Source organism: Callithrix jacchus, chromosome 1 (assembly GCF_049354715.1).
Source record: "Callithrix jacchus isolate 240 chromosome 1, calJac240_pri, whole genome shotgun sequence".
Classification (NCBI taxonomy): domain Eukaryota; kingdom Metazoa; phylum Chordata; class Mammalia; order Primates; family Cebidae; genus Callithrix; species Callithrix jacchus.
In genome coordinates, this window is record NC_133502.1 from 179,730,323 (window position 1) to 179,748,112 (window position 17,790).

At 52.3% G+C, this 17,790-nt stretch overlaps 1 protein-coding gene across 4 annotated transcripts in view; it reads left to right on the forward strand.

Annotated features, from left to right (window-relative positions):
- The window catches only part of LAMC3 (laminin subunit gamma 3), an 81,667-nt gene extending 67,182 nt beyond the window's left edge, over positions 1-14,485 (forward strand). Inside the window, exons 24-28 of one of the 4 annotated variants that reach the window (XM_035260621.3) lie at positions 2,395-2,497; positions 5,797-6,014; positions 7,712-7,858; positions 7,954-8,053; positions 12,982-14,485. In XM_035260621.3, the coding sequence (XP_035116512.2) occupies positions 2,395-2,497; positions 5,797-6,014; positions 7,712-7,858; positions 7,954-8,053; positions 12,982-13,232 (819 nt within the window). In that variant the 3' untranslated portion in view covers positions 13,233-14,485. Of the gene's footprint in view, positions 1-2,394; positions 2,498-5,796; positions 6,015-7,711; positions 7,859-7,953; positions 8,054-12,102; positions 12,233-12,981 lie in introns of those variants that run through there. The other 3 variants (XM_035260626.3, XM_054237163.2, XM_078329829.1) reach the window with 3 other exon arrangements.
- The last annotated feature ends 3,305 nt before the right edge of the window (positions 14,486-17,790 follow it).

Below are 17,790 nucleotides of genomic sequence, written 5' to 3' on the forward strand. Positions count from 1 at the left end.
ATCCTGGGGTAGTTCTCCTCACGCCTCGATTCATTAGTTCATTCTCTAGATATTTTTGTTTGGTTTTGGTTCTGGTTTTGAAACAGAGTCTCGCTCTATTGCCCAGGCTGGAGTGCAGTGGTGCAATGGCGCGATCTCGGCTCACTGCAACCTTTGTCTCCCAGTTCAAATGATTCCCCTGTGTCAGCCTCCAGGGTAACTGGGACTACAAGCGTGCATCACCATACCTAGCTATTTTTCTTTTTTGTATTTTTAGTAGAGACAGGGTTTTACCATGTTGGCCAGGCTGGTCTTGAACTCCTGACCTCAAGCGATCCACCTGCCTCAGTCTCCCAAAGTGCTGGGGTTATAAGCGTGAGCCACCACACTCAGCCCCATTTTTTTTTTTTTTTTGAGATGTAGTCTTACTTTGTCGACCCGGCTAGAGTGCATGGCAGGGTCCTAGCTCCTGCAACCTCCGCCTCCCAGGTTCAGGGAGCAATTCTCCTGCTTCAGCCTCCTGAGTAGCTGGGATTACAGGTTCACACCACCACTCAGCTATTTTTTGTATTTTTAGTAGAGATGCGGTTTCACCATGCTGGTTAGGCTGAACTCCTGATCTCAGGTGATCCACCCTCCTCAGCCTCCCAAAGTGGTAGGATTACAGAAGCAAGAATGGAAGTCTGGCTTCCACTCCTTTTAAAGACAGGATAAGGGGGCCGTCTGTGATGTGGGAGAATGTATCTGAAGGGCTGAGCCTGGTGCCCGGCAATTACCTAGGGAGCTTGGCTGTGCTGGGGCCCCGGGGCAGCACCTGCGGATGTGCTCCACTCCCTCATCCAGGGTGAGGATGCCAGGAGGAGCAGTGACTTCCCCAGGAGTCATAGCCAGGCCCCAGTGTGTACTGATGCCCAGCCCCACAGCAATCACAATAGGGCTGAGGCAGTGCTAGGTGGCTCCTCAAACTCTGGTACTTATTCATTCTTATGACAGTGGCATTCACAGGGCACACAGTTACCCATTTTGGATTCAGTGGCTTTTAGTACACTGGCAATGTTGTGCCACTTCCACGTGTCTAGTTTCGGAACATTTCACCACCCGTAACAGAAACCCATGCCCACTCAGCAGTCACTCCTCACTTCCCCTCCTGAGGCCTGAGTCTGCTTTCTGTCTCTGTAGATTTCCTCCGTCCAGCTCTTTTTCGCAGAAACGGAATCATGTGATATGTATTGATTGTGTCAGGCTTCCTCCTGCTAGCATAATCTTCTCAGGGTTCACCTGCACTGCAGCCTGGATCTAGACTTCCTCCCTTTTTAAGGCTCAGTCATATTCCCCTGTGTGGGTGAAGCACATGTTTACTCATTCATTCATTTCATTCATCAAACCCAAATTCTTTTTTTTTTTTTTTTTTTTTGAGATGGAGTTTCACTCTTGTTACCCAGGCTGGAGTGCAATGGCGCGATCTCGGCTCACCGCAACCTCCGCCTCCTGGGTTCAGGCAATTCTTCTGCCTCAGCCTCCTGAGTAGCTGGGATTATAGGCACGTGCCACCATGCCTAGCTAATTTTTTGTATTTTTAGTAGAGATGGGGTTTCACCATGTTGACCGGGATGGTCTCAATCTCTTGACCTTGTGATCCACCTGCCTCGGCCTCCCAAAGTGCTGGGATTACAGGCTTGAGCCACCGCACCCGGCCCAAACCCAAATTCTTTAAGTGTATCTAGTCCTGTTGAGTGGCAGTGAGGAACAAACTGAGTTTCCATAAATGAAGGTGGTATCATAAACAGATTGGTTGTGATTTTCGAATCCACTTGCTGAGATAAAGCAGTGTTCTTTTTTTTGAGATGGATTCTTGATGCCACCCAGGCTGGAGTACAGTGGCTCGATCTTGGCTCACTACAACCTCCGCCTCCCAGATTCAAGCCATCCTCCTGCCTCAGCCTCCCAAGTAGCTGGGATTACAGGCATGCACCACCATGCCTAGCTAATTTTTATTTATTTATTTTTTGGTATTTTTAGTAGAAACAGGGTTTCCCCATGTTGGCCAGGCTGGTCTCGAACTCCTGACCTCAAGTGATCTGCCCGCCTCAGTCTCCCAAAGTGCTGGGATTACAGGCATGAGCCCCTGTGCCTGGCTAATAGAACAGGTGCTCTCGTTCCTTTAATTCTAGCGTTCCAGTTTTCCTCAGGAACAGGTGTTCCAGTTTTAGTGGAACAGGTGTCTGCTTGGGAGATGGTCAGCCTTCAACTTTTGTGTAATAACACAGATCAAGTGCTCCTGGTGGACAGTGTGACCCAGAGTCGAGGATTTAGTGATGTTTTGGGCACCCGTATATGTGGTTTGGTGCCCGCTGAGCTGCCCCCAGGCACTGCTCCTATGGAGCCAGCGCCCAGCCTCTTCTCATCTTTCTCCAGCTGCACCAGGAGGCCAGAGCCGCCCTGACCCAGGCTTCCTCGTCAGTCCAGGCCGCCACAGTGACCGTCATGGGAGCCAGGACTCTGCTGGCTGACCTGGAAGGTACGTGTGTCCGGCTGACCACTAGGCTCTGTGATACACAAATGCCCCTGACAGCCAGTCAGCTGTTGCCTCGGCCAGGGCAGCCTCTCAGGGGACAGGAGTCTGGTCTTGTGGGCTTCATTAAGCCAAGTGGACTGTTCCCTCCACCTCTCAGGATCCCGCCCCCTCTCATAGACCACTCACCTAGGACTTGCCCATGTGGCTCTCCCGTACACCCCTGGGTCATCAGACCACATGCAGAGTCCTCAAGACCCAGAAGGAGGAGACTCTGACGTTGTTGGCTGCCCACCCAGGTCAAGTCCGCTCTGGCCCAGGGTCCAGTTAGTTACCTGGTACAAATATGGCTGTCCTGGTCCAGTGCTGAGCTGGGGCTATGGGAAGGGTGGAGTTTCTCTTTAGAAGGGGCTATGGGTTCATACCAGTCCAGGCCTTTCCTGAGCTCTAGGAAAATAGGCCCAAGTGCCCCCATTTTGCAGACGGGTAGACTGTGGAAAGGAATTGCTATTCATCCCTGGGTCAGAGCTGAGCTGGGAATAGAAGCCAGCAAATATTACGATTCTGCAAGTGTCAGCCTGTGTGATGGGCTTCTGTGATATCCAATTTGCTCCTGACAGAAGCCCCCTCACCCTTATTTGTGGCTCCTTATCCAGCGGGCTGGATAAGGCAGGAGCGCACTCTGAACCCCCAGATGTCTCTTAGGGTCTGAGGCCAGAAGCCAGCCTTCTGCTATTGTCTCAGTTCTGTGGCCTCCCTCCCAACCCTGCCCACAGCCCAGAAGAGATGGAGCTCTAGGTGTGGACCCAGCCCCTCCGGGGCAGCGAGTGGGCTGGTCCGTGCCTCCTGATACCCATCTTCCTGGTGGCTTGAAGCCCTAGTCACCCACCTTTCGGGAGCCTCCTATGGGGAAGGTGTGGCCACGTGTGTTTAAGCAGCTAGAATCATATTTAGAAAAAGGTACATTCAACGATTCATAATGACAGAATGTTAGCATCTTTGAACTTTAGAATGATAAGAGGTCTTAAAGTCATCTGCTGCAAATCTCACACCTGGCAGTGGACCCATCACTCTCAACTTGCTTAGCTCCAACCATGGGGGCTTGCTGCTTTACAAAGTGTCACCTTCTCATTGTTGGGGTCTGAGAACGAGAAAGCTTTTGTGTGTAGCAGATGGAAATTTCCTTCCACAGCTCCCATATTCCACAGGAGGGCTAACCTCAAACCTCTAACCCCACGCTCTTTTCCCCATTCCCATCCCATTTTAGAGACACCCCCTCTTACCACCAGTTGGCCTGTGCTCAGTTGCTGCTTAGGATAAAAGGAAAATTCCTGAAGTGAACTGTGGAGCAGTCTTCCCCAGGGTGTGGCCCGGGGTCTCCTGGCCTATGATACACTCTGCCAGGAGAGGGTTTGTGATCAAATACGTTTAGGAACTGTCTCTCACTGCCGCATCCTCTTGAGGTCTTACAGAGAACACTTGAGAATATTGAAGGCTCTGAGAAGGCCTGTAATACAGAAACCTGCTTCACTTTAAACTTAATTGATATTTCCCTCTAATGTTTATTAACATCGTGGAGAATTAGGGCTCCGTAGAAGACATGCTGAGAAACACCGATTTTGCGTATAAGGAGCAAAGCAGATCTAATTTCTGGATAGGACAGTTCCGTAATACGATGCCCCAAAGATTAGAAGACCTCGTTCTTTTTAAAAATTGACTTTGTCTACTGTAAGCAGTACTGTTTTTTTTTTTTTTTTGAGATGGCGTCTTGCTCTGTTGCTAAGGCTGGAGTGCAGTGGCGTGATCTCAGCTCACCGCAACCTCTTCCTCCCAGGTTCAGGCAATTCTCCTGTCTCAACCTCCTGAGTAGCTGCGATTACAGGCACCCCACCACCACACCTGGCTTTTTTTTTTTTTTTTTTTTTTTTGTATTTTTAGTAGAGATGGGGTTTCACCAAGTTGGCTAGACTGGTTTTGAACTCCTGACCTCCAGTGATCTGCCCACCTCAGCCTCCCAAAGTGCTGGAATTACAGGCGTGAGCCACTGTGCCCAGCCTGTAATCAGTTCTTTTGATGATAAACTTCCTTTAGAATGATTTTTTGAGTTGGGGTCTCACTCTGTCACCCAGGCTGGAGTTCGGTGGTGCAATCATCGCTCACTCTAGCCTCAACTCCTGACCTCAAGTGGTCCTTCCACCTCAGTCTCCTGAGTCGCTGTCTATAGGTGTGTGCCACCGTGCCCAGCTAAACTTTTTTCTTTCTGTAGAGATGAGGTCTCACTGCTTCCTAGGCTGGTTTCAAACTCCTGGCCTGATCCTCCTGCTTCAGCCTCCAGAGTAGCTGGGATTACAGGTGTGAGCCATGGCACCTAACTAAATTTTCCTTAGAATTGTATCTGAAAGCAGAGGAAATAGCCTCTTTGTTTACAAAGAAGAAAACTGCTTCTTATTGGATAATAAAATCTATGGAAATTGTAACATTTTGGCCAGGTGTGGTAGCTCACACCCATAATCCCAGCACTTTGGGAAACCAAGGTGGGTGGATCACTTGAAGCCAGGAGTTTGAGATCAGCCTGGCCAATGTGGTAAAACCCCATCTCTACTAAAAATACAGAAAATATATATATTAGCCAGGCATGGTGGTTGCGCTTATAATCCCAGCTACTCAGGAGACGGAGGCAGGAGAATCGCTTGAACCTGGGAGGCAGAGGTTGCAGTGAGCCGAGATCTCTCCACTGGGCGACAGAATGGGACTTTGTATTTAAAAAAGAGAGAGAGAGAATTGTAGTATTTCCCTTTTTGTGTTGGTTGCTTGAGAGCTCAGAGGTCAATAGAACATTTGGTTCCTGCAACGTCATTATCGAGAGTTTCAGACACTTTTCCCTCCTCCTCCGTCCTTCCTCATCCCTCCAGTTACATCGGACTCTTGGTTTTCCATGGTAAGGATCCATTTGTTGATTTACCGGTCACTATACACTGCCTCAAAGCCTTGTTTAGACATAGGCGATACATGAAAATGCTGAGCTGAGTGGACTGAGCCATGGACTGTGCTAGCCCCCACCACTGGCCCCAGCATCGACCATGTAATAGACATCCTCATAGAATATGCATCTGGAAATTCCCCAAGCAGTATGTCTGTGTCTCACTTGCTTTTGTTTTCTCCTGGAGAAGTATGAGAAGGTGATACGCAGCTTTCATGCACCTCAAACCTCCACTCATTGTCCAAGGGTCTGTGGCCAGCCAGACAGCTCTGCCAGCGGCTGCCTGGGAGGAGCCGGAGGCATGAGCCCAGTTCTCCTGACCCAGCCTCAGCCGGGTTTGCAGGAATGAAGCTGCAGTTTCCTCGGCCCAAGGACCAGATGGCTCTGCAGAGGAAGGCAGACTCTGTCAGGGACAGGCTGCTTGCAGACACAAGAAAGAAGACCAAGCAGGCGGAGAGGATGCTGGGAAACGCGGCCCCTCTTTCCTCCAGTGCCAAGAAGAAGGGCAGAGAAGCAGAGGTGTTGGCCAAGGACAATGCCAAGGTCAGGGCAGTGGCTGTGACAACAGTGGCCTCTTGCCTTCCGGAGGGACCACCTTTCCGTGGACCCCTTCCCGATATCCATGCTGACTCCTCCGCACTCACTCACTGCTCAGTGGGCCCAAGCACTTAGCTCAGGGACTCCAGGGGAGTGCGCCTGTGGGTTCCTCATGAAATAGGTGTCATTGCTGTCCCATTGCACAGGTGAGGACACTGAGGCACAGCCAGGCTCATGGACTTAACCAGGACTCACACCCAAACTTCTAGGTTTTTCTTTTCTCTTTTGTTATCTTTAAGTTTGCATTTATTTATTTTACCTGCCTTTCTGTTTTTAATTTTTTTGTTTCTGTAATTTTTTTTTTGAGACAGTCTTGCTCTGTCACCAGGCACCATGTTAGAGTACAGTGACATGATCTCAGCTCACTGCAACCTCTGCCTTCCAGGTTCAAGCAATTCTCCTGCCTCAGCCTCCCGAGTAGCTGGGACTACAGGCGCACATCACCATGCCCAGCTAATTTTTGTATTTTTTAGTAGAGAGGGGGTTTCACCATGTTGGCCAGGATGGTTTCAATCTCTTGACCTTGTGATCCACCTGCCTCGGCCTCCCAAAGTGCTGAGATTACAGGCGTGAGCCACCGCACCCGGCCTGTTTCTATAATTTTTTAAGACAGTCTTATTCTGTGGCCCAGACTAGAGCACAGTGGCGCGATCTCAGTTCACTGCAACCTCTGCCTCCTGGATTCAAGTGATTCTCTTACCTCAGCTTCCAGAGTGGCTGGGATTATAGGTGTGCTCCACCATACCCGGCTAAGTTTTGTATTTTTAGTAGAGCAGGGTTTCACCATGTTGACCAGGTGGTCTTGAACTCCTGACCTAAGGTAATCCACCTGCCTTGGCCCCCCAAAGTACTGGGATTACAGGCATGAGCCACTGCACCTGGCTTAATCTCTTTTTTTTTTGAGATGGAGTCTTGATCCGTCGCCCAGACTGGAGTACAATGGCATGATCTCGGCTCACTGCAAACTCCACCTCCTGGGTTCCAGCGATTCTCCTGCCTCAGCCTCCCAGGTAGCTGGGAGTACAGGCATGCAGCACCACACCCAGCTAATTTTGTATTTTTAGTAGAGACGGGGTTTCACCATGTTGGCCAGGATGGTCTCGATCTCCTGACCTCAGGTGATCCATCCCCTTGCTCTCCCAAAGTGCTGGGATTACAGGTGTATGCCACTGCACCCAGCCTAAAATTGGTGACAAATTCTAATGAGTGTGTGACTCCCCAGCTCTGTTGCTGGCTCTGTTGCTCACACACCAAGCAAACTGTCTTTATGTCTTTATGACGGATTTGCAGTCGGGGTCCCGTCTTTATGGTGCCTGGAGAATGTGCCGGGTTTGCATTCGGGGTCCCCAGGCTTGACTTCTTCTCATGCCACTTGGGCTTTGGCCAGCCCCTCCAACCCCCTGTGCCTCTGTTTCCTCATCTGTAAAATAGTTGGAATTTCTCCTCCTGAGGGAAACAGGTGGTATCCAGCAGTCTGCGCTGTGCCCAGTACCCAGCCTGCATTCAGTACGTTTGTTGCATGCATGCATGAAGGATCTGCCTGGTACAGGCGACTGCTTGGCATTCTTGCCCTAAGAGCTATTTACCTGCAAAAGGACTAACTGCACTGACCTCTTCTCCCTCCACTGCCGCCCACCCCATAGCTCACCAAGGCCTTGCTGAGGGAGGGGAAACAGGGGCACCGCCGTGCCGGCCGGCTTACCAGTCAGACCCAAGCCATGCTCCAACAGGCATCCCGGCAGGTGCTGGCATCCGAAGCACGCAGACAGGAGCTGGAGGAAGCTGAACGGGTATGTGTGCCAGGGCCCCCACCCCATCACCTCCTGCCCCCGGCAGCAAGGGTGGGGGCGCCACTCAAGCTGTTTCTCCCTCCTCCCTCTGGAAGGTGGGTGCTGGGCTGAGTGAGATGGAACAGCAGATCCAGGAATCACGCATCTCCCTGGAGAAGGACATCGAGGCCCTGTCAGAGCTGCTTGCCAGGCTGGGTAAGGAGACCTCAGGGCTAGGCCCTGAACCCCTGGGTCCCTGGGGCACCTCTAGGATCTTCCTGTGAGCTCCAGTCCTGGGGAAGATTTCCTCCCTGTCCTTACCTCCATGCTTCCCATGGCCCCATCTTTATGTTCAGTCACAAGCGTTTGTAACCACGTCCAGGCCTCTATGCCATGTGAGACGAGATTGGTGGCTAAAAGTGAGTTCACTTTAAGTAAATCTTTGTGCCTCCAGAGACCTGTATTCTTGGAGGCAGAGCAGGGGGGCACACAGAAAACTCACCATTGGCAAGAACACCTACAGGCACAGGGTGAGCAGGTCAGCCCTCGGGGGCTGAGGGCTCAGAAGAAGGACTGTCACGGCAGCAAGTGTGGCGTCAGGCGCTGGTTTGGAATCAGTCCAAGATTCAGGTCTGGCTCTGTCCCTTCTTTGGCCATTAGACCTTGGGTGAGTCACTTCACCTCTATGAGCCTCAGATCCCCCATCTGGAAAATGGGAGTCCCCATGGGGTGATTTAGAAAGCGCTTACCACAGCCTGTAATCCCAGCACTTTGGCAGGCCGAGGTGGGTAGATCACGAGGTCAAGAGATCGAGACCATCCTGGTCAAACCCCGTCTCTACTAAAAATACAAAAAATTATCTGGGCACGGTGGTGCGTGCCTGTAATCCCAGCTACTCAGGAGGCTGAGGCATGAGAATTGCCTGAACCCAGGAGGCGGAGGTTGCGGTGAGCCAAGATCACGCCATTGCACTCCAGCCTGGGTAACAAGAGCGAAACTCCGTGTCAAAAAAAAAAAAAAGAAAGCGCTTACCACAGTGCATGGTGTATGTTAAGAGTGAGGAAATAGCAGCTTGTAGGAAGAAGGTCAGATTCAAGATGGGCCTTAGCACGGAGGGATTTGAATGAAGGGAACAGCACCTCCCAAGGCATGAAGGTCCCAGAAGCCCGGTGTTGCAGAGACAGCAGACGGGGCAGTTGAGCTGAAAAGAACAGCATGTGGTTTTTCAAATTTTAAAAGACACATAATATTTTCTTCTTCCAGACAGAGTCTTGATCTGTCACCTAGGCTGGAGTGCAGTGGTGTGATCTCGGCTCACCGCAACCTCCGCCTCCCATGTTAAAGCAATTCTCCTGCCTCAGCCTCCCGAGCAGCTGGGATTACAGGCACACGCCACCATGCCCAGCTAATTTTTTGTATTTTTAGTAGAGAGAGGGTTTCACCAGGAGGTTGAGGTCAGGGTCTCAATCTCCTGACCTCATGATCTACCTGCCTCAGCTTCCCAAAGTGCTGGGATTACAGGCGTGAGGCACTGCGCCTGGCCAGTATTTTCTGTCTTAACCATTTTGAAGTGCACAGTTCAGCAGCATTAAGTACATTCACTGCTGTTCTGTCATCACCACTACCCATCTTTAGAGGTCTTTCAGCATCTCTAGCTGAAGCTCTGTCCTCCAGAAACACTAACTCCCCATTTCCCTCCCCCAGCCCCGGCAGCCACCATTCTACTTTTGTCTCTGTGAATTTGACTACTCTGGGCCAGGTGTGGTGGCTCATGCCTGTAATCCCAGCACTTTGAGAGGCCAAGGCAGGTGGATCATTTGAGATCAAGAGTTTGAGACCAGCCTAATGAATATGGTAAAAGCCTGTCTCTTCTAAAAATACAAAAAAAAAAAAAAAAAAAAAGCCAGGCATGGTGGCACACACTTGTAATCTCAGCTACGCAGAATGCTGAGGCAGGAGAATCTCTTTAACCTGGGAGGTGGAGGTTGCAGTGATCCAAGATCGCGCTACTGCACTCCAGCCTGGGCAACTGAATGAGACTCTGTCTCAAAAAAAGAATTTGACTACTTTGGGGATCTCATATAACTGGAATCATACAGTATTTGTACTTTTTTTTTTTTTTGAGACGGAGTTTCGCTTTTGTTACCCAGGCTGGAGTGCAATGGCTCGATCTCGGCTCACCGCAACCTCCGCCTCCTGGGTTCAGGCAATTCTCCTGCCTCAGCCTCCTGAGTAGCTGGGATTACAGGCACGCGCCACCATGCCCAGCTAATTTTTTTTTTTTTTTGTATCTTTAGTAGAGACGGGGTTTCACCACTTTGACCAGGATGGCCTCGATCTCTTGACCTCGTGATCCACCCGCCTCGGCCTCCCAAAGTGCTGGGATTACAGGCTTGAGCCACCGCGCCCGGCGCAGTATTTGTACTTTAAAAAAATTTTTTTAGAGACAGGATCTTACTCTGTTGCCCAGGCTGGAGTGCAGTGGCGCAGTCGTGGCTCACTGCAGCCTCAGACTCCTGGGCTCAAGCGATCCTTCACTTCAGTCTTCAAAATAGCTGGGACCACAGGCACATACCACCATACCCTGCTAATTTTTGTTGTTAAGACAAAAACATATGTTCCCTATGTTGCCCAGGCTGGTCTTGAACTCCTGGACTCAAGTGATCCTCCTGCCTTGGCCTCCCAAAGTGCTGGGATCACAAGCACGAGCCACCATGCCCAGCCTTATTTTTCTCTTTTGACTGACTTATTTCACTTAGCAGAAAGTCATCAAGATTCACCTGTGGCAGCATGCATTTTCAATTATCATTCATAATAAGAGAGAATTGCTATGCTTGGTACTTTGGACACCAGGCCCACACCAAGCTATTCACACATGTCATCTTACAGAATTTTCATACTAATTTTTTAATGCAGGGACAGTTACTCTTTTGCCATTTTGCAGATGAGGAAACTGAGGTGTGGAGAGTTTATTTTTATTTTTTATTTTTGTTTGTTTTTTGTAGAGACAGTGTCTCCTTATGTTAACCAAGCTGGTGTTGAACTCCTGGCCTCAAGGGATACTCCCACCTCAGGTTCCCAAAGTGCTAGGATTATGAGAGAGAGCCACTACACCCAGCCTAGCACAGAGAGGTTAGATAATGTGCCCAGGGTCCCACAGCCAATCGGTGGGGAAGCCGTGGCTCATCTGTGAGTCCGAGTGACTCAGAGTGCATGCAGGTAGCCATTAGTTGACACCCAATGCCCTTTCATGGAGCAGACACTCTCTTCAACCATTGCTGCATTGTCACTGTCATTCATTCACTTGTCACTCTGTGTCAGCCCTGTGCTTCACATGGGGATGCAGAATAAACAGCACATACCTGGCCCCTGCTCCAGGAGCCCTAGGCGGCCTGGGCAGGTAGAGTGGGGCCTGTAACTCATTTCTGAATCTCTTTGAAGGCCAAGCTGTTTGGACTTGGCTGTGGGCAGTGGGGCCTTCTGAGGTCTGCCCAGATCAGCAGGGCCTGGGCTCCCCTCTGCCTTCTCTTGCACCCTTGCTTGGGGCTTACAGCTGCTTGCACAGGAAATCCAGGGCTTCAGGGAGCCATGGGGCCCAGTGGAATTCTGTGGGGTTAGAAGCAGCCACTTGTGACTGGATGCAGTGGCTCACTCCTGTAATCCCAGCACTTCGGGAGACCAAGGCAGGCAGATCACCTGAGGTCAGGAGTTCGAGACCAGTCTGGCCAACATGGTGAAACCTGTTTCTACTAAAAATACAAAATATTAATTGGGTGCCTGTAATCCTAGATACTCGGGAGGCTGAAGCAGGAGAATTGCTTGAACCCAAGAGGCGGAGGCTACATTAAGCTGAGATCACACCACTGCACTCCATCCAGCCTGGGCAATAGAGTGAGACTCTGTCTCAATAAACAAATAAATACAAAAATTAGCCAGGCGTAGTGGTGCAGGCCTATAATCCCAGCTACTCAGAGGTTGAGGCAGGAGAGTCACTTGAACCCAGGAGGCGGAGGTTGCAGTGCGCTGACATTGTGCCACAGCACTCCAGCCTGGGTAACAGAGTGAGACTCTGTCTCAAAAAAAAAAAAAAGGAGGAAGAAGCCACTTGGGACTTACCTCATTCCCATCACTCTCCCACCTGGCTGAACTGTGTCTTTCAGTTAAATGTTACACTTAGTGACAAGGTAACAAGGACTAGATGAGAGAGTAAGCCTGCAGATTCAACTCCATAACCATTGCTATGGTTCTTTTTTTTTTTGAGACAGAGTTTTGCTCTTGTTGCCCAGGCTCGTGTGCAGTGGCACAATCTCGGCTCACCACAACCTCCACTTCCCAGGTTCAAGCGATTCTCCTGCCTCAGTCTCCCAAGTAGCTGGAATTACAGGCATGTGCCACCACACCTGGCTAATTTTGTATTTTTTAGTAGAGACGGGGTTTCTCCAGTTGGTCAGGCTGGTCTCAAACTCCCAACCTCAGTTGACCCACCCACCTCGGCCTCCCAAAGTGCTGGATTGCAGGCTGTCATCACCTGGCCCCAGGGTTAGGGTTAGGATTAGGGTTGATGCTTGGGGAGATACCGAGAAGTCCTTAAGCCCAGGGAGCAGAGCGAAGACATGCAGGGCCAGAGCTAAGACCCCGCTGCCTGCCTTCCAGGCCTGCAGTCCTTGCTTCAGCTGCCTCCCAGCCTCTTGCTCTAAAGCCAGAGACCCTGTGATTTACCGCAGGGGCTGCCCACATCCAGGCACACAGGCAGCGTCTGTAAATGTGTGCTGTCAGTGAATTGAGCCAGCACATTCCAGCTGGCGAAAATCTCAGGGGCCTCTCTCACGTGCTGTTTCGTAGATGAGAAAACTGAGACTCAGAGAGGACTCACCTAAGGCCTTCATTTTTTTTTTTAAACAATAGTAGTAAAACTATCAACAAAAATGTACTACCTAGGGGGATGTTCCAGACTTTCCATGGGCCCATTGGGAGGCATGGGCCCTCAGCCACCTCACAGCCTCCGGGTCCCTGTCTTTCCCTGGTGGGTGGCAGGCCGTTGGAATCCTGGGAGGCCTGAGCTGAGGAGAGGCTCGGGGATGGGGGGTGCCCTGGGGCCTGCAGGGCTGCCAGCTCACAGTAAGGCTGTTTGTGCCCCACGGCAGGGTCGCTGGATGCCCATCAAGCCCCAGCCCAGGCCCTGAATGAGACTCAGTTGGCACTGGAACGCCTGAGGCTGCAGCTGGGCTCCCAGGGGGGCCTGCAGAGAAAACTGAGGCTGTTGGAGCAGGAATCTGAGCAGCAGGAGCTGCAGATCCAGGACTTTGAGAGCGGCCTCGCTGAGATCCGTGCCGACAAACAGAACCTGGAGGCCATTCTGCACAGCCTGCCTGAGAACTGTGCCAGCTGGCAGTGAGGGCTGCCCAGACCCCCAGCACACACCCCCACCGGCTGTTTACATGACCCGGGGCTTGGACGCTACCCCACAGGTGTGCCCACACCGGCACACCCTGGAGCTGGCTGCTGTGGACTCGCTCCCAAGCGAATAGTCACACTCCTTGCTGAGTCTGTCTGTGGCTTCTTCCCTGCCAGAGGACTGAGTGTACGCAGTCAATTCACCTGGGCATCACTCCCACCCCTGCACATGCATAAATAGGCACGCCCCGACGTCAATAACACATACACACGCGAGGGTGCATGTCTGTGTATGACCCACACGTTTTCAAGTCCAGTCCATCCAGTCCACAGCTTACTGTCCACACACACATGACAGTCTGCAGCTGCTGGGAGAGCTACCTGTGCGCTAGGCACCCTCTGGATTCTGGGCAGGTTGTTACAGGAGATACCCTGGGGTGCAAACATCCATTCTCTCCACACAGGGAGATCTCAGCAGATCTGCAGAGATCAAGGGGTCAGCAAGAGCCGAAGCCCCTAGTTCCAGAGCTGGCTGCGCTGTTTCATGACAGCTGCCTGACATCCATCCCTGCATGTACACCCCACAGCTCGACACAGCCAGGAGACCAACAGGCCAAGAAATGCAAGATTCTGGGAGGGTTCTCAGCAGTGGAACCTGAGGCCCAGAGAGCCCTGAGGCCATGGCCAAGCCTGCTAGTCTGGCTAGAGCAAGGCCTACTCTGGTGGGGGTGTCACTGGATTCACCGGATGCTTCCCTCTCAGGGTCCCGGGACTGCACCAGATGCCCTGAGGGAATGGCCCACACTTGAGGGTACAGGTGGCCTGTACCCACTTTAGCCTGTGATCGATCCCAAGAGCCAGCCCAAGAGCACCTAGGTCAGGGGGCTCAGGCCCTCAGGAGCACCACTTTGTGCCCCCAGCAACCCAGCTGACCTTTAATTGATGCTTCCCAAACCAGCCCTGCAGCACCACTTGTCATGCAGGAGGTCACAAGGGTGTGGAAGCCTGGCTGCCTTTCCAGTCTGTCCTGCCTGGGAATTGCCCTATGGCCAGGCCCTCGAGCCCAGGACTCCTCGGCATTTCCTCTTGGCACCCCTCCCCTCTTCCAGCAGACCTCAAGGCCTTGGCATTGGGAAGACAGATGCCTCTGCAGGCCCAGCCCCTACCCACGGCTTCCCTGACAGGGGCAGGGGTAGGGCAGCAGCACAGACTGATTCTGTTTAACGTGGAAATAAAGGACCCTTTTACTGGGCAGGGCAGTGCCCCTCATCCTCCCTGCTGGTGGGCAGCCAGCCAGGGCCCTGGCTGTGGGTATGCACATCACACACCTGGCAGGTGGCCAGTGTGTGGACCAGACATCGGTAGGAAGATAGCAAAAGCTGAGCTCGTGGCTGGGCCAGTAAGTCCCGTTAGAAGGCTTTGCTGGGGTCCTGTGGCCACAGGTACCTACCTTCTCCTATTAGGCACTTACCACGCAAAGCCTAGGAACTGGGGAGTGGGAGGGATGAGGTGCAGAGAGGCCCTCAGCTGACCTCTGTTCAGGCTGGAGATTAACTCACAGCCAAGTGTGAGGACAGCGAGGAGCAGGGAGGGGCGCCATCAGGGATGGGAAGGGTGTGGGTCGGGCCTTGAAAGGTGGGGAGGTAGAAGAGGAAGCAGTCCAGGCAAGAGGGTGGATAACAGTCTGGGGCCCGCAGGGTGGGGACTTGGCCAGCTCTCTCACTCCAGGAAGCCAGGTGGAATGGGGTGGGATGTTCGAGCTGCTCACTTAGGGTTCTTGGCCCCAAGCCTCAAACCCCTCCGGAGGTGGTTTCAGCAGAAAAGGGGTGTTGGGAGGGTTGCTTGGAACCCTGGGGTAGAAAAGGCAGCCAGGCGTTGGAGATAGCCTAGGGAGGAGTGCCCGAGATAGATTGGCTTCCCTCTTCCTCCCTCCCGCCTCTCTTCTTGGTCTCTGTCTCTGCTCTCCTCTCCCGTGTCTGCTTCCTTCTTTTCTCTTCATTTATTATTATTTTTTGAGATGGAGTCTCACTGTGTCACCCAGGCTGGAGTGCAGTGGCACGATCTCAGCTCACTGCAACCTCTGCCTCCTGGGTTCAAGTGATTGTCCTGCCTCAGCCTCCCGAGTAGCTGGGACTACCGGTGCACACCACCACACCCCACTGATTTTTGTATATTTAGTAGAGACAGGGTTTCACCATGTTGGTCAGGCTGGTCTTGAACTCCTGAACTCAGGTGATCCACCCACTTCGGCCTCCCAAAGTGCTGGGATTACAGGTGTGAGCCACCACACCTGGCCCATTCTTTTCTCTTTGCAGAGTGGCTTTCTTTGCTTTGCTTGTGCCCAATGGGAGTGGACACCCACCCCAACCGCCATCCCCCTTGATGGCCCCAGGTGTACATGTCATCAGATCCAGTGCTTGCAAGAGACAAGCTGGTGACTCTGTCCTGATTCCAGCTTCTCAGCTTAGGTGAAGTCCCCCCAACTCTTGTTCAGGATAATGAGGATCTCTGGATCCAAGACCACATAATGATGATGGGTGCTGCTCCCCCCAACCTAATGGGAGATGGTGTTCAGAGCAGAGGCGTGCTCCGCCACAGAAAACAATAAAATCAAGGCTATGGTGGGAAATTGGCATGATTAAACCGAGCTAGGGAGTGACTTGGTAGACGCATGGGCAGAGGTAGAAGGCCGGGGAGCTGCTGCTGCACAGTGAGTCTGGTGATTGGCATCTGGTGTAAATGATGTTGAGAAATGGGGTTCTTCCAAGATCTCTGGGATAGGGTCTGATGTCCCCCTCACTCCTCCCTCTGCTTTCTCGGCTGACGGCACACAGTCGCCCTGCTGCCTGCTCTTGGCATTCAGCCTTTTATCCATGCAAGCTGTGAGTCCCGCTAAGTGCAGTCCCAGCATCCCCAACGGGTGGAGCACTCGGGCCTAACATCTTGTGACTCACGCAGTCTGATCATGCCTGGTGCATGTGCTGATCTACTCTCCGGCCTCAGAGGTGGGGCCGCTGCCGGGTGGAATGCGGCAGTTGTTGAACATCTGGCTAGCAATGCAGTCCAGAAGTTGAGCAGGAGAAGGTGGGGTGGCCCTTGCCCTGCGGGATGGCTGACTGGGGCCAACCAGCCCAACTGGCCAGGGCAATAGGCTGCTGGAGCCTTGAGGGGGAAGTGCATTATGAGGGCTCTGTCCTAAGTCAACTCCCATCAACCAAGGGTGGTAACAGTAAGTTCTACTCTCTGCTTAAACCATCCAGCAAGGCATCGAAGTTACAAAAGCCCCTGCTTAGTGAGTTCTGGGTTACTTCATTCTGAAGATCGGGGCCTGAAGCTCAGCAGGCCAAGTGCCTCGCCCAAGGTCATGCAGCTTGGCCAAATCCAAACCCTTGGGTAAATGGACAGAGGACCATCATCTAGGAGAGGCAGGATCTGGTCAGGCTGGGAAGGGGGGACCTGCCCCCTGGAATGCTGCCCTGACCTCAGCCCCATCCCATTCTGCCCAGCTCCTCACTGGCCACTTCCCTCCCCAGGTACAGCCACAGAAAAAAAGATGATCTCGCCTGGGTGTGGTGGCTCACACCTGTAATCCCAGAACTTTGGGAGGCCGAGGCAGGCAGATTATCTTAGATCAGGAGTTCAAGACCAGGCTGGCTAACATGGCGAAACTCCATCTCTACTAAAAACACAAACATTAGCCAGATGTAGTGGTGTGTAACTGTAGTCCCAGCTACTTGGGAGGCTGAGGCAGGAGAATCATTTGAACCCTGGAGGCAGAGGTTGCAGTGAGCGGAGATGGAGCCGCTGTATTCCAGCTCCAGGCAACAGAGTGAGACTCTGTCAAAAAAAAAAAAAAAAAGATGATTTCAGGGTCCCAAACCTAGGAGTCTGATGGAGATGTCCATTGGGAAGGAGACTTCCTGGGTGTAATCCTAAGGCGGCCCACTCGGTGTGCACAGTGGGTGGGGCCATTCCCAGTGCTGTCTGCCCAGGACAGTGCCTGCCCGTCTAAGCCTGTGGCCCAGCATCATGATGAGGAGTGCCCCCTTCACTCTGGCTGTCCTGATTTGGACACTAGATTTGACGGTCACCCTGGCCACAGGTACCCAGACCTGTGCCCTGAGCTTCGCTATTCCTGGGCTGGTTTGTCATCCTGGTGGCCTTGCGCCCCAGGTCCAGCTTCCTGACTTTTCTCTTCTGGAAATGGGAATTCGGAGTCCTATTTCATGGAGTTTAGAGAATGAAATAACTTGTGCACAGTGCAAAGTGCCGGTGAGTGTCCAAGAGATAGGTTCCATAGTGAGTGCCCAATAAATGGTTTTATTAACAAGACACGAATTCATACCAATTGCTTTGACGGGCCACTGTTGTCGCAACAGTGTTTGAGCGCTGCTGACTCCCCGACTGCACTAGGTCCTCTCAACCACCCCGTGAAGTTCATGCTAAGATCCTCGCGTTTCCTTTCTGTGGCAGGGACTCGCTGAGGTCCGGGGAGGGGCAGAGAGGAGGGGTGCTGCCGGCCGGCCGGCCCGCGCTGTGCACTTTCCCTGTCCTCCAGC